We start from the raw sequence: 22603 nt of genomic DNA, 5'->3' as shown, positions 1-22603 counted from the left end.
CAGGCCAGCCCGAGGTTCTGAGAAATCTTATAGTAATATGATATGTTTTAGCTATGTTTAACCCAACGTTTCCTAAACCCTGTTTACCAGGGAGCTATTTTTTCATGTAACATTTACTTAGGACACTCTTTAGGAAACATTGGTGTAAATTCATTCTTGTATTTCCAACCTTTATGTGATTATTTCTATTTTTATCTGAGATAGAACTGTGTCTTACCATTATGTTAAATTCAGGATTTAAAATTCATCTTTTAAGTTCATCCTTTTTGATGAACATAGCAATCCTCTGTTGCTCTTCAAAATTATTTAAAATTTATGTTAATTATAGTTACTTAACAAACCAAAGCATTTAACACAAACTTGTATTTTGTGTTCTAATGATTTCTGTCTCTTCTTCCCATCTCCACATTGGCAATCTGTGTTATGTTCTCATAGAAACTTTTAAATCAGCAAAGATAAAACTAAAAGATAGTAATATTATTGTATTTTCATGATATAATGTGTACTAAGGGAATAAATAATATAACAACATATGTAATATAATTTAAATTTCCTTTTGCCCTTAGAATTTTGCATATTATTTAAGCAGATTTTATATAAAATAAGGTTCATATTCAAAGTACTGAATTGTGTAACAGGCATTAAAGAGACTGTCTCTGTTAAATCTTTCTTGCCATTCTTAATTGTGCACCAAACATTTAAGGTCTCACTAAAGATTTTCAGTTTGGGGGTGAAAAGTAAGATAACCTTATTGTTTCACCTATGATGGGGTTTTACAGAGATGTTGGAAGTGGAGGAACACATCGATTTCCCCTATTAGGAAGACTTGAACTTTTCATTTTGGTATTACAGAAATTCTGAAATTACAAACTAAAAACTTGGCTAGATTAAAGCCCTCTTGAGGAAGGAAAATCACACCAACCTAGAAGAAAGGCTGTTTTTGGAGTCAGAGATTTGAAGAAATGTATCTTGAGTCCTTGAGACTGAAATTTTTTACTTGATTTTCTTTTTAAGTGCAAGTTTGAATGAAATCACTTTTGAATGCCAAACAGGAGAGAAATGTAAAAGCATTTCAGATTTTTTACTTGCAAGTTTGAATGAAATCACTTTTGAATGCCAAACAGGAGAGAAATGTAAAAGCATTTCAGCATCTAGAGTGTCTAAATTCAAGGACCTCATTTCATATAGGACGCTGTTCTAATGCATCTAGAGTGTCTAAATTCAAGGACCTCATTTCATATAGGACGCTGTTCTAATTTGCTGTGCCTTTGAAGCAAAAATATTGTTATTTAATTTTGTTCAGTTAGAACTTTTATCTTCTCAACAAGTTGCAAGAAGAACTTTTAAGAATAAAACAGGCGACACCGAGGGTTGCGATCCCGTTACCGGTCACGAAAAAAGACAAAAAAAGGGAAAAAAAAGAAAAAAAAAAAAAAGAATAAAACAGTAGTTCTTATATTAAAAAAATGAAGAAATCTGCTAGAGCAAGGCTCAAACAAAAATATTGGAGTTTATATTTCATATTTATTGTGCAAGAAGCAAGAAGACATTGAGAAATTAATTATGGTAGTTTATTATTGAGTTACATAGATATAAAGAAATAAGGTTCTCCTCTTAGAAGATTTGACTTTTTCACTTTGGTAATAAGAAAAAGCTTAAGAACAAGCTTGTTATAAACCAACTTCACTTTATGGAAGATAATTATTTTATAAGTAGATTTTATTCCAAAAGTTCATTTGTAAGTCAGTAATTTGTCATTTGAAGCATATTTCCCGAAGGAAAAATATTTTATGGAGCTGGGATCCCCAAACCAGTTCACAGAAACCTGTTTAACTTGTAATATAGTTGAATTATAATAATATTGTAAAATTCAACACACCTTCCTTTTTTCATAATATTAAGGGAATTTCATTTCACTTCCTTTTTATTAAATTCCAGAAGCAGAGCCCTGTGTACCTCTCTCTTCTTCCTCAATTCTCACGGAGGAAAAAACTTAACATGGAAGGACCATTAGTTTTGGATGACTCCCTTAGTCTACAGCCCCAAGGCTCTGCCCTGTCATTTATGAGTTCACTTTAATTAATAAAATTCTTTTTGGTAGCTATGCTGTATAGGAACTGCAAGTAGAATTTTTGTAAGAAGATCTCTGAAAACATGCTTCATAGGCTCAGATGTTTAAACAGTAGCGCTTCGTAAGAATCTTATGTGTAAAGATGAATTTAGGAGATCAAGCTAAAATATCAAAACTTTGGCATGATTGTTTCCCAAGACTGAATGTTTCCACATTTTATTTCGTAGACATTTAAGGTTACCATAAGTATTTCTGTAAATGCCTTTGCACTTTGAGGTGTCTGGGATTGTATTTTCTTTGAAAAATTTGTATATGGTTATTTCTTCTATATTTCTTTTACATTTACTAATTGCACAAGCACCTCTATTTTTGATAGGAGCAAGAGAACAAAATTTTTCATTTTTTGTAAACCTGTCTTAGGCACTTAGTGATGTATTTATAGAAATAATATTTGTGCTGTGAGTAATACTTTGTGCCTTCTATAAATTAATATATTTTAAACAAAGTTTGGAAAGCAGAAATATAATTTGACATTATACTGATGCATGCTAATTATAATTACAGGACTTGGTGTTATAGAATTTTATGATTTAAAGACTGGACTGGGCTAGCCAGTTAGCTCACTTGGTTAGAGTGTGGTGCTGGTAACACCAGGGTCAAGAGTTTGGGTCCCTGTACCGGCTAGCTGCCAAAATAAATAAATAAATAAAAGATAAAGACTGCACCTTCCCAAATCATTCAATATTTAAATCTTAAAGATCTGTTTGGAGACAGTTCAGCTTGTTGTTAGTTGTATATGACTCAACTAAATAACTTGCTCTTGCTGCTAAAACTTTTTCGTGAGCTAAAGAGACTATTTCTAACTTGTCTTAGATGGCTTCTCTGAAGAGCACCGTTAAACCTAAGGCAGTTAATGATGTCTCGTGCTCTGGAAAAATAGCAAACTCTCGGTAGAGTTAGTTTCATTTATTTATCATACTAACTGACATAAACGTTAAACATTTTAGTGTTCGTTTATTTTAAATAGGGAAAATAGTGTCTATAAAACATAATCTCAAAATGTAAAACAGTTTGATTAATTTCCCTCCTCAATTTATTGGAAATCTAAATATTTACTAAGAAAAATTCTCTATATTTCTTCTCTAAAATTGAGAAGCATGAACTATGTTTTGTGGAAATTAAATGTTTGACATCGAAATTTAATTTATTGGAAATCTAAATATTTACTAAGAAAAATTCTCTATATTTCTTTATTCTCTAAAATTGAGAAGCATGAACTATGTTTTGTGGAAATTAAATGTTTGACATCGAAATTGTTATGTTACCTTTACCAGTTTGTCTCATTATTTTCAAAATGGAAATAGCTTTATTGACCTTTTGATATGTGTTGGTTGCAAGACAATGTAGGAAATTATAGAAAGTTATAGTTTTGTTTGACAAAGTGTTTAATGTTTGCACAGGTTGTTCTGTACACACTGCTAAGCCAAGAGAGAAGAGCTGATCCTGAGGCTGGCTTGCTGCTCTACCTTAAGACTGGTCGGATGTACCCTGTGCCTGCCAAACATCTAGATAAAAGAGGTTGAACTGTTTTCAGTTTTACTTCTCTGCCTCTTCTCTCTCCCTGCCCCCTTCAACTTTCAGTGATACATATTTATATCTGACAGTCTGCTTACTGTGCTTGTTAAATGTAATACAGATTGTAATTTTGTAGTTGTGATTTTTAAAAAAAATTTTAATAATATAGTCCATAGTTGAAAACATTATTAACCTTTTTAAGTTTTATTATATGAAACTTTATTTTGAACTTCCTATCTAGAAATACTCTAGATTTTCTAGATAGCTCTATCCTCAGCATTCAGCTAATAAAAAACCAACTTCACAGCATGTACTAGTTATGAGATACATAATTGTTTAAAGAACTTATTAAGTGAACAGAAACTTAAAGGAAAAAAATACCAAAATATTAACAGTGGTTATTCTAGTATAGTGGGAAATAGGAATGTTGTTCTCTATTTTTATGTTTTAAAATCTGAAAGTTTTATTTATATGACGGAAAGGACATATGATAAACTTTAATTCTGAAAAAAAGATACCCACTGTTTTTTTTCCCCGTAGAATTATTAAAGCTAAGAAACCAGATGGCATTTTATTTGTTCCACCGTATTAGCAAACCTGCTACTGGAAAGAAGACACAGCTTGCTTCTTTGCCACAAGTAATTGAGGAAGAGAAAACTTGTAAATATTGCTCACAAATGGGCAACTGTGCTCTTTATAGCAGGTAAGCACCCTGTCCTCCAAAGGCATTATTTCAGGTTGAGTATGAACTCAACTCAAAGTGATGCAACATTGGTGGGTGGCCGATCTGGCATTGATGATTTCATTTCAGTTATTTTTCTTTTATATTTTCCTTTGCATATAGTATTTCTAAAATGAAGAGAATGGAGGAAAAAGCAGTTAATTTATATATTTTCTGACAAGCCTATTTCCTTGGAAAATTATAGAGTGCTTTTAAAACTTTTTCCAAAAGTGGATATTTCAGTCTTTTATCATATAATTTCTGTAAAATGAAATAATTTTAGTTCTGTGGAATCTGGTTAAAAAGATGTAGTAAAGGCATTCTGAGTACAATACAAGTTTTCTTAAAGATAGTTCAAGAAGTTATATTTCTTAGTTGCTACTTTAATCTCAGGCCTTTTGTAGTTAGATATAGGGAAATTGTTTCTTCCAGGTGGACAGTTTGATATGATCTAATGAATGGATCTGTCCTGTTTATATATGGCTATTTTTCTACAACTGGCAAGTATATTAGGTGTCATAATACACCTTCATAGGCCAGTGGAAGTTTTAGAGGACATAGAAAAGTAGTTAGATGTAAATACAGACTAGGAAACAAGATCAGTCAGAGCCAGAGTTCTAATTCAGTCCAAAAATTCACATAAAGTACTTCAAAAAGTGTTGTATGAAAAGATTCCTTCGTGACAGAGAACTGTGAATCATGGACTATGAGCTATGAGCTTATGGTTCAAGCACATTTCTTTGAATCTTATGTCTTATTCTCAATGTTTTGTGTGCCATCCTATTACAAGTTTGTTCCTATATTAAAATGTTTTAAATTAGTATTAAGCAAAATTTAAACTCCAAGTGATTCTCCATGTTTTTATGTTGACTTATGTCACAGAGCTGGGTGTGCAAATATTGTGATTTTCAGGAATGCAGTTGTACAAAAAGCCAAAGCTTGCTGCATATGGGAGTGAAGACTAGAATATAGCAGACTGAAGTTGTTGGGGGGAAAAGAGTCGCTAAAGGCCAAATAGTGCAGTGTTGAGTTTCTTACACATTTTGTTTTGTAAAAAGCTATATGGCTTATGACATGTTAAAAAGACTTTCAAGGAAAATTAGGGGCTGTGGTTATGAGTTATGATGAATATCATATATGTGTACTTCTTTTAGAAATACCTCATTTCATAGCCAGCCAGTGAAATGTTTTATACACATCTCTAACTTGGAACTTGGTATTTAGAGCAGTTGAACAACAGATGGATGACAGTTCAGTCCCGATCGTCATGCTGCGCCAAATAAAAGAAGAAACCCAGCATCTGAAGCATGCACACTTAGAGTATTTCAGCCTGTGGTGTCTTATGTTAACCCTGGAGTCACAATCAAAGGATAACAAAAAGAATCACCAAAATATCTGGTTAAAGCCTGCCTCAGAAATGTAAGTGGTTTATTTAATACAGTAAAATTTAAGTGATTTGGTTTAGCTAGTGTGATAGCATTTGGAATTCATGACAAAAACAGATTGTATAGCATGTTAGATGTATGTGATTTCATTTATTCATAACTCCAGATGGCTGTCAGTGAACCGTTTCCAAGTAGAGCCATTGCACATGCGCTACGTGCTATGATTATTGTTAATGATACATTTTCAATAGGTTAAATATGCCTTAAGAAATCTTATTTTAAAAAGTACTTGTAAATCCTTTTTCATTTATGATAACAGCATAAACTTGAGTATGCCTTAAGGTGAATTGTGACATATTGGTAGAGTAGCAATTAATGAGGTTTTACCTAATTTTGTAAATGCTAGTATTAAAAAAGTTTATATTTGTGGTAAGTTTTAATACAGATTCAAATTTTCTAAAGATTCATCTCATTTTACTTGTGGGATCCGTTTTTTTAGTAAGTTACTTGTAAAGTTAAAATTTTGTACATCTTTGTATAGTATTTTTCTTATAAAATTTAGTTGCCTTAGTTTCATTTTTTTCTTTCCAGAATGAATATTAGTGATAATGTGACTTTAGAAATAATTGGATCATTATTTCTCTAATATTAGGCTTTAACACAAGGAAACATTACAGTGGAGAAAGTTTATGTAATTGTTGACAGACTGCATAAGTATAGTGACTTTGTCAAGCCTGTAAGATTGTATAGTATTTAATGATAGCACCTGAGGAGATTGTTTTTTTTTTTTGAGACCGGCTGCACCGCGCTCAGCCCCGGCCATCCCTATATAGGATCCCAACCCGTGGCGGGAGCGCTGCTGCACTCCCAGCGCCGCACTCTCCCGAGTGCGCCACCGGCTCGGCCCTGAGGAGATTGTTTTTTTTTTTGAGACCGGCTGCACCGCGCTCAGCCCCGGCCATCCCTATATAGGATCCCAACCCGTGGCGGGAGCGCTGCTGCACTCCCAGCGCCGCACTCTCCCGAGTGCGCCACCGGCTCGGCCCTGAGGAGATTGTAAAATGCTTAATACTTATTTCTTAGAAGCAGTGGAATTCTCAACTTGTTTTCCATTATTTTAATAACTGTTTATAAATCCTCTTATAAACACTAAAGAAATATGTTATTATTTTCTTTCCATCCAGTTTAGGTGCAGATTATTATGGTTTATCTTCTGTGATATTGTTTGTATCAGAACAGACAGTGGGAGTATCGATCAAGGATCAAAGTGCCAATAAACACCTTGTTCAGAGATCCCAGCCTGTGGGTGCAACAAGGTGGTGCTCCCTAGCACTTTTCTACAAAGCTATTGTTGAAAGATTATTTAAAAACTAACAGAGAATGTTTACTTAGCATTTGTATTACTTTACTGTAGATTGTGGAAAATGTGAAATGACAGAGTCAATATTAGCATTTGTTTTTAAGGGTCAGAAGAATAAATAAATGTGGAAAAAAATGTAAACACAGTACTTATATACGTGATGTAAATGAAAGCTTTCTCTCTCTCCTTTCTCTTTCATAGGGAGGAGAGTGGCAACTGCATTGGAAACCTGATTAGAACAGGACATGTAAAGACAGTTTGTGACGGGCAATATTTACATAATTTTCAGTGTAAAAATGGTGCCATACCTATCACAAATCTCATGGCAGGTGACAGAATTATTTTAAGTGGAGAAGAGAGAACACTATTTGCTTTGTCTAGGGGATTTGTGAAGGAGATTAACATGACCACAGTAATCTGTTTATTAGAGAGGTAATGAAATGATACTTTTTTTTTTTTGGTAACAGCTTTATTAATATATAATTCACGTACCATACAATTCATCCAGTTAAAGTGTACAATTCAGTGGTTTTTAGTATATTCACAAAGTTGTGCAACCATACCACAGTCAATTTTAGAATGTTTTCATCATCCCAAAAAGAAACCCTGCACCCTTTCGCAGTCACTTGTCATTTACCTCTTCCAGTCCCTGGCAACCACAAATCTCTTCTGTCTCTATAGATTTGCCTCTTCTGCACATTTCATATGAATGCAACCATACAATTTGTGGTCTTCAGTGACTGGCTTTTTTCACTTAGCATTTCGAGGTTCATCTTCATGTTGTAGCATGTATCAGTACTTGACATTCCATTTTTAAAAAATTGTTAATTTCACAAAACATAAAAATTGACCATTAGCCACAGGTATATAATTCAAGGCATTTGGTGCATTCACATTATTGTGCAACTTCTGTCTGGTTCTAAGACATTTTCATTACCTTAAAAAGGAAACCTCATACCTACTCGGTGGTCACATCCCAATCTTTCCTCCCTGTTGCCCCTGGCAACCACTAATCTGCTTTCTGTCTCTATAGATTTATCTATTTTGGGTATATAAGTAGAACCATACAGTGTAACCTTTTGTGTTTGGCTTCTTTCACTTAGCATTATGTTTATGAGGTTCATCCATGTTTCAGCATGTATCAGTACCTCATTTCTTTTTATGGTTGAGTAATGTTCCATTGTACCGATAGACCACATTTTGTTCATCCATCATCAGCTGATGGACATGTGAGTTGTATCCACTTTTTTGCTGTCATGAATAATAATGCTTTGAACATTCATGTACAAATTTGTATGTGGGCATATTTTCATTTTTCTTCGTAGTTACCTAGGAGTAGAATTGCTGAGTCATGTGCTAATTTTTTGTTTAACATCTTGAGGAACTACCACATTGCTAAACTTTTATTTAGTACATTATGTTCCATGGTGCTAATGAGGACATAATCTTACCTAATTCTCATAACCACATATATGGCAGGTAGGATAGATACCACCCTGTATTAGCTGTAAGGCTTATTTTTCCTTAGCACTTGGGGAAGGAGAGTGCTCTTCTTTTTTAAAAAAAAAATGTTTTTTCTCTCCTTTAAAAAAAAATGTTTTTTTCTTCACTTATAGTTATGATACAAAAAGCATACTTATTTCAGTTAAAAGTGGGTTGATTTAAAGAAAAATATTAAGTAAATAGAATAGTTGATATGCATATCTGTGGTAGAGACTGATATCCATATTACCTCTAACTGCATGCCAAGTTGGGTTGTATTTCCCAGCTTTCCTTGCAGTTAATACAGGCATGCCTCACCATTTCTTAATGTGTGGAGGTCAGCCACTGGTGACGTCTGGGTAAACATAATGTAAATGTCCAGGCTTGTTCCCTGCTAACCAGTAATCCTAGTTGAGCCATAACCAAGCATAGTCTGGATTTCATGATATGGGATATGAGCCACAATATTCCTGTCATCTGTTAGGATTCCCTGCAGTCTCTTGCAGTATTTTATTTAGTGCCTACCATGTATTAGGTGCTTTGCGATTACTTGGGGAAATTTTAGTCTTGGGTGTAGACATATACACATATTTTCAATCTAAAGTAAGTGTTTGAATTGATGGGAACACAGGAAAAAGGGATTTAACCCAATTATAGGAGGCGCAAGGAGGGTTTTTTGAAAGAACTAATTCTGGATCATTTTAGTCTTGGGTGTAGACATATACACATATTTTCAATCTAAAGTAAGTGTTTGAATTGATGGGAACACAGGAAAGAGGGATTTAACCCAATTATAGGAGGCGCAAGGAGGGTTTTTTGAAAGAACTAATTCTGGATCTTCATCCTGTGGATCATTAAATTAGCCTAATGAAGCAGTGTGAGAAGAGTATCCCAGACTGAGTGAATGTGTTGCACAAAGACATGATGGCATGATATAGTATGACATGGAGCATTCAGGCAAATGCAGGTGACCAAGTATTTCTGGAATGTATGATATAAGGAAGGGAGTAATTGGAGAGGTCAGGCCATAGAAGGTCTTATATACCATGTTAAGAAGTTTTTATTTTATTTATGCAGATGTATTGAAGGGTTTTAAGCAAAAGAAGGGATAGTAATTGGATTTGCATTTTTTGTGGATGCATTGTGTAGAACTGAGTTAATTAATGGAGGCAAAACTGAAAGCAGAGAAACCAGGAAGCTGTTGTAGTGGCCCAGGCTAGAGGCGATCAAGGTGGGATAGTGTTGGCAGAGAGGATGGGATGACTTAGGCAAGTATTTTGGCAGTAAAATTGGCTGGCACTTGGATACTGATTGGATATGTGCTTGGGAAGAGGGTGCGGGAGAGGAAAGGCTCAAGGTTACAGGTAAAGGCAAGTGCCATTAACTGAGATCAGGACCAGAGGAGGATTGGGACAGCAGGGACCAGGAGAAGTTCAGTTTTCAATATATTGAGGTTTCACAGCTTAGGTTTTAGCCAGGTGGAGAGATCTTGTGGCCTTCTGGATATCCCAACCTGAAGTTTGGGTGAGGAACCAGGTGACAGAGGAGTGTGCAGTCAGGCCTGAAGACATGGATTTGGAGACACATGAAGGCCTTGGGACCATAGGAAAAATGACAAGAAAGTACAGTACAGCGGACCAGGGAAGGGACTCTAGGGAGCACCAGGGTTTAAGGAGCAGAGAAAGTAATGGGAGAAGTGGCAGGAGAGAGAGACCTGTACTCCGTGCTGGAGGAAGGAGGAGCCATGTGTTCAGGTTCCTCCTCGGGGTGGTGAGTCCATGTTAGGTGGTAAAGTCAAGTGAGTTTTCAGCAAATGTTGTAGGTTCTTGATTATTAGGTGCCTTGTGCCCTCCCCTCTCCCCACCAATCATGCTGTATTTAGCAAGTGTGAATAAGGGGCTGGTAGCGATTTAATAGCTATTCGTTGTAGGTTCTTGATTATTAGGTGCCTTGTGCCCTCCCCTCTCCCCACCAATCCTTTCCACACCAATCATGCTGTATTTAGCAAGTGTGAATAAGGGGCTGGTAGCGATTTAATAGCTATTCTGGGCCATTTACTCTTTGAGCAGATAGTAGTATATTTATTATACAGACTATGTGAAATGAAAATATGCATGTGTATTTGTTTTGCTGTTTTAGGAACTTGTCGGTACTCCCAAAATCAACTTTGTTCAGATTAGACCAGGAAGAAAAAAATTGTGATATAGATACTCCATTAGGAAATCTTTCTAAACTGATGGAAAACACTTATGCCAGGTTTGTAACAATGAATGAGTTTGAATTTCACCACACTTTTCTAAGGAACATTACTGAAAGTATTTTTTTTTCTTTTCAGCAAAAAACTTCGAGATTTAATCATTGACTTTCATGAACCTGAGTTTATATCCTACCTCAGTTCTGTTCTTCCACATGATGCAAAGGATACAGTTGCCCGCATTCTAAAAGGTTTGTTGTAATCAGCGTGTCTGCTTCGATTAATTTTTCTTGATTCTATTTATAATATAAACTACTCTATAGTCCAATATCTTGATAATTGAGTAGACTTGCAATTAAAATGTTTAGATAGAACCTCTTTGGAAGTAGTTTATATATGCATATCTGTTAAAGTCACCATTATGTTTTTTTTTACTTTGAAAAGGTGTATTGAAGAACAGACTTGGATAGAGACTGCTTTTCTTATAACATAGTTAATTTGTTCATTAAAATTTAACACTTTTTCCTGTTTTTTTGAATTTAAATGTAGGTTTGAATAAACCTCAGAGGCAAGCAATGAAAAAGGTACTTCTTTCAAAAGACTACACACTCATCGTGGGCATGCCTGGGACAGGAAAAACAACTACCATATGTACTCTTGTAAGTTTATTATTTTTTTGCTTAGAAACTAAGTATTTACATGAGGTTCTCCTCAGTTCAGAAGATGTGATATTTAATATCAAAAAGGCTGAATTTTAATTCGTAATGTTTTTATTTCAAATTAACTTTTCAGAATGACATGAAAAATAGTAAATAAAGCTCAATTACAATAGTTGTAATCATCGGTTTCTTGCATTTAGAATTTTCTAAGGTTTCTTTCTGTTGGTGGTGTATGGTATGTTTCACTGTATGTTTTCCTTTCCCTTTAAAAATGATAAATTGCAAGCGTTTGGATCTCTGTACTGGCCAGCTGCCAAAAATAAATAAATGAATAAATAAATAAAAATGATAAATTATACAGAGGTGGTTGAAATAGATTTTTTCCCATGTCAGTAAATTTCTAAGCAGTCTCAGAATAATAATAATGATGGCAGCAGCAAATATTTATTGATTGATACACTGTGCCAGACACTATTAAAAGTTCACACATTAAAAGAACTTTATTATTACTTATAATGTATTATTAACACTTCATTAATAAAAGTAATAATGCTATATAATTTTTGTGAAGTATTTTGGCTTTATAACTTTTTAAAATTGCTTGGCTCAGCTCTTAGATATGCATCCTATTAAGTTTTCTAGTTCTGTTGGAAAAATATAAACATGTTAATAATTATCTGGAATTAAAAGTAATGGTGTTTATCTTTCTCTTATCCATTATTAGGTAAGAATCCTCTATGCCTGTGGTTTTAGTGTTCTATTGACCAGTTATACACACTCTGCTGTTGACAATATTCTCTTAAAGTTAGCCAAGTTTAAAATAGGATTTTTGCGTTTGGGCCAGACTCAGAAGGTTCACCCACATATCCAGAAATTTACAGAGGAGGAAATTTGCAGATCAAAGTCCATTAAATCCTTGGCTCTTCTAGAAGAACTCTACAACAGTCAAGTAAGTATAATTAGCATATAATGATACAGACAGAAATTTCCTTAGACAGAATGAGGAAAGAAACGATACTCTGCATGTGATGAATTTATATACACCACAGGACCAGTTTATTAATTTATAGTTTGCTATTTCCTTCTCAACTGAAATAATGGTTTTGCTTTTTTATTTAGGGCTTCCTTCTTTTAGTTTCAAATATCCTGGAAAACTACTAATAAGGATTTTTGGGCTGACCAGTTGGCTCAGTTGGTTAGTGTGTGGCATTGTAACACCAAGATCAAGGGTTTAGATCCTCATACCAGCCAGCCGCCAAAAAAAAAAAAAAAAAAAAAAAAAAAAAAGGATTTTTTAGTGAGTTTGAAGCAACAGTACTTCTTAACAGTCTTCTGAAAGTATTTCTTGGCTTTGATATAGAACCTGATTTTTAATTTTGTTATTTAATGTCTATTTTTACTGAGAAGTCTGAACTGATATTTTTCAATGTAAAAAAATCACCTAAAATAAATTAGACTTAATGGGCTGTTCCTTCAGTTTCTTTGTCTAATACTAATATGCTTTCGTCTAATAATCTATACCAATTATTGATAAATTTTGAAATGGCTAAGATGTACGTCTGGTTGACTTTAATTAAACCTTTTATTTTGAGATAATGGTAGATTCACATGCAGTTGTAAGAAATTATAGAGAGATCCTCTGTTCCCTTTATCCAGTGGTAAAATCTTGCAGGTCTGTAGTACAATATCACAACAGGATATTGACGTTGATACAGTCAGTGTTCTATTACAAGGATCCCTCATATTGCACTTTTATAGCTATACCTGCTTCTGTCATGCACCAGCCCCCACTTACCCTCTGAGAGCCATTAATCTGTTCTCCATGTCTGTAATTTTGTCATTCAAGAATGTTATATAAATGGAGTCATACAGTATGTAATCTTTTGGAATTGGCAGTTTTCACCCAGCCTAATCCTCTGGAGATTAACCCAGATTGTTGTATGTATTAATACTTGTTCCTTTTTATTGCTGAATATTGTTTCATAGTGTGGAAAACAGTGTGTTTAAACATTCACTCATTGAAAATCTGGGTTGTTTCTGGTTTGGGGCTATTTTGAATAAAGTTGCTATCAGCACTCATGTACAGATTTTTGTGTGAACATAAGTCTTCATTTCTCTGGGATAAATTCCCAGGACTACAGTTGGTAGTTGCACATTTATTTTTTTAAAAATCGATCAAACTGTTTTTCAAAGCAGCTGTAGCATTTTATTTCCCGCCAACAATGTGTGAGTGATCCTTGTCAGCATTTGGTGGTGGTACTATTTTTCACTTTAGCTGTTCTTGTAGGTGTATAATGGTATCTCATTGTGATTTTGATTTGCATTTCCGCAGTGGTCAATGATGTTTTCATGTGCTTGTTTGTCATTTGTATATATTCTCTTTGGTGAAGTATATCTTTTGCCCATTTTGGATTTTTTTTTTTACTGTTGAACTTTGAGAGTTTTTCATATATATTCTGGATATATTCTAAAACCACATATCCTTTATTGGATATTTTCTTCCACTCAGTAGCCTAACTTTTTATCCTCCTCACAGGGTCTTTTGCAGAGCAGAAGGTTTTAATTTTTGATGATGCACAGCATGCAAATTTTTTTCTTTTCTGGAAGTGCTTTTGGTGTCAAATCTGAGAACATACAGGCGTAGATGCTGAAGGTCTGCTCCTATTATTTTCCTAAAAGTTTTATAGTTTTATGTTTTGCATTTAAGTCTGTGACCATTTTGAGTTTCTTTTTGTATGAGTTGTGAGATTTAGGTTGATGTTTATTTTATTGCCTATAGGTGTCTAATTTCTCCAGCACCACTTGTTGAAATGGCTGTTATTCATCCATTGAGTTGTTTTTGTACTTGTGTTAAAGAGTCAGTTGGGGGCCAAGCCCGTGGCGCACTTGGGAGAGTGCGGTGCTGGGAGCGCAGCAGCGCTCCTGCTGCGGGTTCGGATCCTATATAGGGATGACCGGTGCGCTCATAGCACTCACTGGCTGAGCGCTGTGCGGCTGGTCTCAAAAAGGACAAAAAAATTTTTAAAAAGTCAGTTGGGCATATTCATATGATGCAGAAAAGCTCAAAAAAATACTAGCGAATCTAATTCAGCAGTATATTGAAAGGATTATACACCATAACTAAGTGGGATTTATTTCCATAATGTAAGGATTGTTCAACAAATGGAGATAGCTGGTAATGCCAAGGTCATGGGTTTGGATCCTCTGTACTGACCAGCTGCCAAAACAAAACAACCCACAATAACAAACCATATGAAAATTAATCAATCTAAAACTCCATCCTTTTACTTTCAGCGTGCCTGTGATCATTATAGTTGAGGTGAGTTTCTTGTAGACAGCATATTACACGGGTCATGTGTTTAAATCTACTCTGCCAGTCTCTGCCTTTTAATTTAAACTATTTATATTGATGTTAGAGCTTAAGTCTGCTTTTTAAAAAAATTTTTTCTGTTCTCTCTGCTGTTTATTTCTCTGTTTTCTTTTTCCTGCTTTTCTTTGGATTACTTGAACATTTTTTAGAATTCCATTTTGATTTATCTACTGTGTTTTTTTTTTTTTTTTTTTTGTCTTTTTTCGTGACCGGCAACGGATTGCAACCCTCAGTGTCGCGCCCGTACCAGACCGGGACCAGCAACGGGATCGCAACCCTTGGTGTTGCCCCCACTCCTCGCTCAACCAGTGAGCAGCCAGTCTGCATGTGGGATCCGAACCCTTGGTGGGAGCGCCGCCGCGCTTCCCAAGCGGCGCACTGTAGCAGTGCGCCACCGGGCCGGCCCTATCTACTGTGTTTTTGAGCATGTCTGAATAGTTTCTTTAGCAGTTGCTCTGTTCATGGTATTATGTTATATATACGTAACTTACCACAGTCTACTGGTGTTGTCATTTTGCCAGTTTAAGTGAAATTAGATACCTTGCTTCCCTTTATCTCTCTTTACCCTTCCTTATTTGTAATATAATTGTTTTAAATTAATTTAATTTTAGAACTGTATCAGTGTTATAATTTTTGCTTCAACCATCAAACATAATTTTGAGAAAGAAAGCCTACTGTATATTTGTCCATAAATTTGCTTGGTATTTCTTTCTTTCTTCTTGATGTTCCAAATTTTGTTCTTTTATCATTTCCTTTTTGTTTAGAGAACTTCTTTTATTCATTCTTTTAGGGTGGTAGCTCAGCTGGTGACAAATTCTTTTAGTTTTCATGCAGTGTGAGAATGTTTCGATTTCACCTTTATTCCTGAAGGATAGTTTTACTAGGCATGGGATTAACAGTTCTTTTCTTTCAGTACTTAAAAATAACCTGCTGCTTCCTTCTGGCTGCCATGTTTTCTGATGAGAAATATGCTGTTACTCAAATTGGAAAGTTTTTCCCTGTAGCAAGGTATTGTTTTCTCTGGCTGCTTTCAAGATTTTTCTTTTCCTTTAGTTTCCAGAATTTTAATTATGATGTGGATTATTCTACTTCACAGTTAGTTATAAAGTGGATTTTTTTTGGCTTTTTCTGTTTAGGTTTCTCTCAGCTTATTGAATCTATAAATTTAACGTTTCTTGCCAGACTTGGAACATGTTTAACCATTGTTTCTTCGATTACTTTTTCAGCCCTTTTTCTTCTTTTCCTCTTCCAGGACTGTGAAGGCAAGAATGTTAGATCTTTTGCTATAGTTACACAGGTCCCATGGCTCTGTTCATCTTTTTTTCTTTTTCCCCACTCTATATGCTCTGTGTTGTTCAGATAGCATAATTTCTATATTTTTTCTCTTCCTGTTCACTGATTCTTTCCTCTGTCCCCTGCTGTTGAGCTTATTCAGTGATTTTTTTTTTTTTTTGAGACCGGCCGCACCACGCTAAACCAGTGAGCGCACCGGCCATCCCTATATAGGATCCAAACCCGCGGCGGGAGCGCGGCTGTGCTCCCAGTGCTGCACTCTCCCGGGTGCGCCACAGGCTCGGCCCTTATTCAGTGATTTTTAAATTTCAGTTATTGTATTTTTAGTTGTAAAATTTCCGTTTGGTTCTTCCTTTTCTTTGCTGAGACTTTCTATATTTTTTATTTGATTCAAACACATTTATAATTGCTTGTCTGTCATCTTGGTATTGGCATCTATAGATTGCCTTCTTTCACTCAGTTTGAGATTTTTCTAGTTCTTGTTATAACAAGTGATTTTCGATTGAAACTTGAGTGTTTTGGGGCCGGCCTGTGCCTCACCTGGGAGAGTTTGGTGCTGATAGCACCAAGGCCACGGGTTCGGATCCTATATAGGGATGGCCGGTTAGCTCACTTGGGAGAGTGTGGTGCTGACAACACCAAGTCAAAGGTTAAGATCCCCTTACCGGTCATCTTTAAAAAAAAAAAAAAAAAAAAAAAAAACTTGAATGTTTTTTTTTGGCAGCTGGCCAGGAAGGAGATCCAAACCCTTGACTAGGTGTTACAACACCATGCTGTAGCTGACCAGCCAGTCCTTTATTATGTTTTTAAGGCTTCTGTTTTAGCTAGTTTCCTCTGACACTGCTCTGGTAGAGGAAGAGGGTGCACCTCCTCATTACTGCCGGGTGGGAGTAGAAGTCCACCTTCCCCACTCAGCTTCCTTTGACACACAAGGTGGGGGTCTCCTCATGAATTCTGCGTGGCGATGGAAGTCTGGGCTCCTGCATCGTCTCAACTGACATTGCAGGTTGGGGACCCATTACCAGCCGGGGGGCATGAAAGACCTGATTTCCTACTTGGCCTTCTTGAGATACCACCCTGGTAGGGTATTGTGGTGCCTTGTTACAGCTTGGAGAGGGTGGGAGTCTAGGTTCCCCAGTCAGTTTTTGCTGGTATTGGTGGAGGTGTGGCCACATTTTTTTTCCCTGTGATGTTTGCCTAGAGTAGAGTGGTTATTGTGAAAGTTTTCTGTCTGGAGGCTTTCCCTTTCTCTTCTTTTGGCTGGAGGGGGTAGGCTTTTGTTGAAGTTGTTTTGGGTCTGCACCCATTGGTGTTCCTAGGTTGCTGGCTTCTTCAGTTCCAAATCTGGGATATACTAGGCAAAAGGAAAATCCAGGGAACTAACTACTATGTTCCTCTGGTCCCGAGCTTGCTAGCTGGTTTGCCTTCTCTCCACCTTTCAGAGTTGTCTTTTTTTTTTTGGGGGGGGGGGGGGTGGCTAGCTGGTAAAGGGATCCAAACCCTTGACCTTGGTGTTATAACCCTGCACTCTAATCAACTGAGCTGACTGGCTAGCTTGAGAGTCTTTTGTTTTATATATAATGTCTAGGTTTTTAGTTGTCCTTGTGGAAAGAATTATGAAAAGTACTCCATGTTCCTAGAAGGGAAGTCCTGGTTGACATTCAAAAAAAAAAAAAAAAAAAAAAAAACTTACTGCCCCTTGAATGTTTCAGATTTCCATTTGGAGATATTCAAACGTGAGCATTGTTCATGGTGTCTGGACTTTTTTCAATACTTAGAAAAAAAATTAAAAATAAAATTTGCATGTTGTAAATGTTGCAGAATTAAATAGTATTGGAGGATTCCTGCAGTTAAAGGCTAAAACCCTTTTTGACCGTTTAACTTCTAAAATGGGGAAAACACTACATTTTTTAATGCATATTAAATAACTGATTTATTTTTTTTATTTGTTTTAAGCTTATAGTTGCAACAACATGTATGGGAATAAACCATCCGATATTTTCCCGTAAAATTTTTGATTTTTGTATTGTGGATGAAGCCTCTCAAATTAGCCAACCTGTTTGCCTGGGGCCACTTTTTTTTTCACGGAGATTCGTGTTGGTGGGGGATCATCAGCAGCTTCCTCCCCTGGTGCTAAACCGTGAAGCAAGGTAGGTAGATGTTGGAGTTTTAATTTTAAACTGGGTTCTTTTTTTTTTTGATGGGAGTGGCTGGCCAGTATGGAGATCCAAACCCTTGATCTTGGTTATCAGCACTGTGCTCTTACCAGCTGATAAACTGGTTTCTTTTTAAGGGACAGTTTTGCTATACTGATAAGCCTGAATGTGATTTGTTGACAGAGCTCTTGGCATGAGTGAAAGCTTATTCAAGAGGCTGGAGCAGAATAAGAATGCTGTTGTACACTTAACTGTGCAGTATAGAATGAACAGGTATTTGTGACTGCGTTAGTTATTAGTGTTTCCATGTTTGTATTAATCTGTCAAAGCTAAAATATTTTTTTATAATTCCCTTAGTAAAATCATGTCCTTAAGTAATAAGCTAACCTATGAGGGAAAGCTGGAGTGTGGATCAGAAAAAGTGGCCAATGCAGTGATAAACCTACCTAACTTTAAAGATGTGAAGCTGGAACTGCAATTTTATGCTGATTATTCTGATAATCCTTGGCTGACTGGAGTATTTGAGCCAAACAATCCTGTTTGTTTTCTTAATACAGACAAGGTAAAAATTATTTTTTCTTTAGTTTTTCTTCTTTTGTCCTACTAATTAAACCTCTCAGTTTGCATCAGTGTATGCTCCATTAGAGCTTATCAGTTAAAAGGCAAAACTAGTATATTCATATTTCAAGACAAGAGTTTTTTCTTTGTATAGGCCCAACATCTTTGGGAGGAGGTTTATTCTATAGGTTGATAGATGTCAAAATTGACTTTTGAAGAAGGAAATCCAGAAAGTGAACTCAAGGGTATAATTACATTTCCTAGAAAAGAAATTGGCACTGATACTGTCAAAGTGCTGGGTTTAAAAGTGGATGGAAGATATAGTAAAATGTCCCTATAAAAAGGCTTTTTTAAAAATAGACTATTTTTTTAGAGCAGTTTTAGGTTTACAGAAAAAGTAAGTGGAAGGCACAGATATTTACCATGTACCTTCTGCCCCCACATATGCATATTCTTTTTACAAACCTGTTATTAAACAAAAATCTTCATAAGGACTTTAACTGACTTGATTTTTATTTCCAGGAACTAAGAATGAAGTTTTGACCCTATATTCCTAAAGTTTGTTTTATATAGCATTGATTTGGAAGTCTTTACATAAGTTCAACTGAAAATACAGCGATCAATTATATGTATGCATATCACTCTAGAATAATTATGTCTTTTGTTATTAAGTTGGGCAGACCAGCTAGTTGTTTCAAAAAGGAGCCCCCTGGCTTTGCTACATGTCTGTGATGCCATTTTCATTCTTTGGATATTGCCTTCAGCCATTCTATTTCAAGAATTAATTTTATCTTGACACCTAGAAGTAGGCAGGCTCTGGGAAATTTACTCAGATAAATTGATCTCATAAATGACTGCTTTTATAAACCGTGAGTCCAGGTTTGTTTTTTCTTTTTTTACAGTACTGCAGGTATATGTGTTATACTGCAGGTATAAGCGAGCACCAATTCCAGTTTATTAATTGTAATTTACAATTATTTACCCCACCTATGATTGCTCAGATTTTTTATTTTTCTTACTTGGGTTTCCTCTTCTTAGCATGGGAATTCCGTTTAAGTTGCATTAAAAATAATCAAGGTTGCTTAGGGGGATGCAGGAGTTTTATCAGGTATGGTAGAGCCTGGGGAACCTTATCTGCTCTGTTATTTGTATAAAAGATGACAAGAAAATGGAAAGAGCACAGATACTAGAACCAAATCTAAGTTTGAATCCATGATGTATTGCATGGGGCAAGTTACTTATCTTTTCTGCCTTTGATTCCTGTAAAATGGAGAATAGCAGAGTAAACTATGTGAAGGCCAGTATGTGGTTGGCTTTCCTAGACTGAGTTGTAGCATGTTTAAGATGGGTTGCCTCTGCATGGCTCTCTGAAAGTGACTAATGTCATTCGTTTTTGTTGTTCTTTCACCTTCAACTTTGAAAATGAAGGTATTTTTTATCTGTCTCTAAACCTGGTAGTGCAGTCTCCATGGCCACCTATATACTTACAGTACTCTTAACTTCAGAGATTGTATTCTAAGCAGGCTGCATATTTTTTTATTTAGGTTCCAGCACCAGAACAGGTCGAAAAGGGTGGTGTGAGCAATATAACAGAAGCCAAACTTATCGTCTTCCTGACTTCAATTTTTATTAAGGTAATTAAGAATTTTCGAGGCTAATTAATGTTAAGAATAATAGAATATTAGACTATTAGAAACTTAAGATCTGGCATTAACTCTTGTTTATTAAGATAAGGGGACTGAAGTCTGCTTGTTTTTGTGGTTTTTTTTTCCGGTGGCTGGCTGGTATGAGCATCTGAACTCTTGTCCCTGGTGTTACCAATATGGTGCTCTAAACAACTCAGCCAACTGGCCAGCCCCTAAGGCATGTAATTTTTTTTTTTTTTCCTTTTTGTCTTTTTTTACTGACCGGTAATGGGATCGCAACCCTCGGTGTTGCGCCCGCACCGTGCTCAGCCAGTGAGCGGGAACTGGTCTCCACATGGGATCCGAACCCTCGGCGGGAGCGCCGCCACACTCCCAAGTGGTGCACTCTCCAGTGCACCACCGGGCTGGCCCGGCATGTAATTTTTTTATAATGGCATTTGGGGTTTCCATTTAGAATAACTGTAATGTCAGATAATTCTAATTGTGTCAATACTGTGCTGTAATCAATATGATTGTGATTGGAAACTTTTCAATGTAAGGGATAGCAGAAAGTGAAATGTATTTCTTTGTACCTTTCTTTTGTGTGGCAGCACTGTTTGCTGCCATGAACCTCTAAAAATCAAGGGAGCTATGTCTAAGGAATTATTTTATCACAGGAAATATGGACATAGACTTAGAGCAAATTCAATATTTGTATATATACTCCTGAGATTGGAACATCTTTTATAAACATCAATTTAGCACTTGTTATGAAAGTTGTCAGAATCAAAATGGAGTCACTTGTATTTTTTTAAAAAAAACCTTGATAAATAGAGCTGGGGAAGGTGATGAAGGGAGGATTCTCATACATAAATGCCTGATGGCAAGAACCATTACAAAAGACTGCAAAAACCACAACCTTGTACACAGGTGTTGCAACCACTCACAAAAAAATTTCTTGTGCAAGGACATCTATCTAGCAACTGCCTGTCCAACCTTGGATTGGCATCACCCTTGATAATGATCCTTCTAACCAAGGATAATTATTTCAAAACAATTATGTAATCCTTATTTTTCCTTTAAAAACCTTTGTCTTCCATTACCTCCCTGAATATGCACATAGTTTACTGTGGCACACGTATTGCCATTACAATGCCTATTCCCAAATAAACATTATTTTCTTTGTTATTTAGGTTGCCTATGTAAAAAATTAATAAATTCAGTAAAGTTTAAATAACTTAAAGATTTTCCATTTTAAATTGTGTCCATTTCTTTTTAGGCTGGATGTAATCCCTCTGATATTGGTATCATTGCACCATACAGGCAGCAATTAAAGATCATCAATGATTTATTGGCACATTCTTCTGTTGGGATGGTTGAAGTTAATACAGTAGACAAATACCAAGGAAGAGACAAAAGTATTGTCCTAGTATCTTTTGTTAGAAGTAATAAAGATGGAACCGTGAGTTAATTGTATTGCTGTTGATTCATTTGGGGCATTTCTCTCTTTCTGCTTTTTAAAAATTGTGGTTAAAACAAAACACATAAAACTTGCTGTTTTAAGTATTTTTAAGTGTACAGTTTGGTAGCGTTAAGTATGTTCATGTTGTTATTCATCAGGTCTCCAGAACTTATTCATTTTGCAAATCCAAAACTCTATACTCATGAATGATTACCTATTTCCCTCTCCCCACAGCCCCTGGTAACCACCAGTCTACTTTCTGTCTCTGAATTTGACTACCTCAATACAAGTGGTACCGCACACAAGTGAAATTATATGATACTTGTCTTTTTGTGACTGGCTTATTTCACTTACCCAGTTCATCCACGTTGTAGCACGTGACGGGATTTCTTTTCTTTTTTAAGGCTGAGTAATATTCCATTGTATATACTGCATTTTATTTAGCCATTCATCTCTCAGTGGACATGTGGATTTCTTCCACCTCGTGGCTACTGTTTAGACATTTAAAATATAAAGTCTTCCTTATATACTTTCAAATTTATAGATAATTTCAGGCTTTTGTTTTTTACGTTTTTATCTCTCCTAAATCTATTTTTTTGACTATATGAGGATACTTCAGAAAGTTCATGGAAAGATTCATGTTATCTTTTTTTTTTTTTTTTTTTTTTTTTTCCTTTTTTTTTTTTTTACTT

At 35.6% G+C, this 22603-nt stretch overlaps 1 protein-coding gene across 1 annotated transcript in view; it reads left to right on the top strand.

Moving 5' to 3' along the window:
- The window catches only part of DNA2 (DNA replication helicase/nuclease 2), a 60928-nt gene that overhangs the window by 35727 nt on the left and 2598 nt on the right, over positions 1 to 22603 (top strand). The window contains exons 8-20 of the mRNA XM_008567108.1: positions 3532 to 3649; positions 4187 to 4349; positions 5592 to 5786; positions 7314 to 7544; positions 10734 to 10850; positions 10930 to 11039; positions 11338 to 11447; positions 12172 to 12396; positions 18067 to 18260; positions 18450 to 18539; positions 18624 to 18828; positions 20369 to 20458; positions 21729 to 21911. Of these exons, the coding sequence (XP_008565330.1) occupies positions 3532 to 3649; positions 4187 to 4349; positions 5592 to 5786; positions 7314 to 7544; positions 10734 to 10850; positions 10930 to 11039; positions 11338 to 11447; positions 12172 to 12396; positions 18067 to 18260; positions 18450 to 18539; positions 18624 to 18828; positions 20369 to 20458; positions 21729 to 21911 (2031 nt within the window). The remainder of the gene's footprint in view (positions 1 to 3531; positions 3650 to 4186; positions 4350 to 5591; positions 5787 to 7313; positions 7545 to 10733; positions 10851 to 10929; positions 11040 to 11337; positions 11448 to 12171; positions 12397 to 18066; positions 18261 to 18449; positions 18540 to 18623; positions 18829 to 20368; positions 20459 to 21728; positions 21912 to 22603) is intronic.

Source organism: Galeopterus variegatus, unplaced genomic scaffold (genome assembly GCF_000696425.1).
Source record: "Galeopterus variegatus unplaced genomic scaffold, G_variegatus-3.0.2 Scaffold293, whole genome shotgun sequence".
NCBI lineage: Eukaryota > Metazoa > Chordata > Mammalia > Dermoptera > Cynocephalidae > Galeopterus > Galeopterus variegatus.
This window is presented reverse-complemented; position numbering and strand designations above follow the sequence as displayed.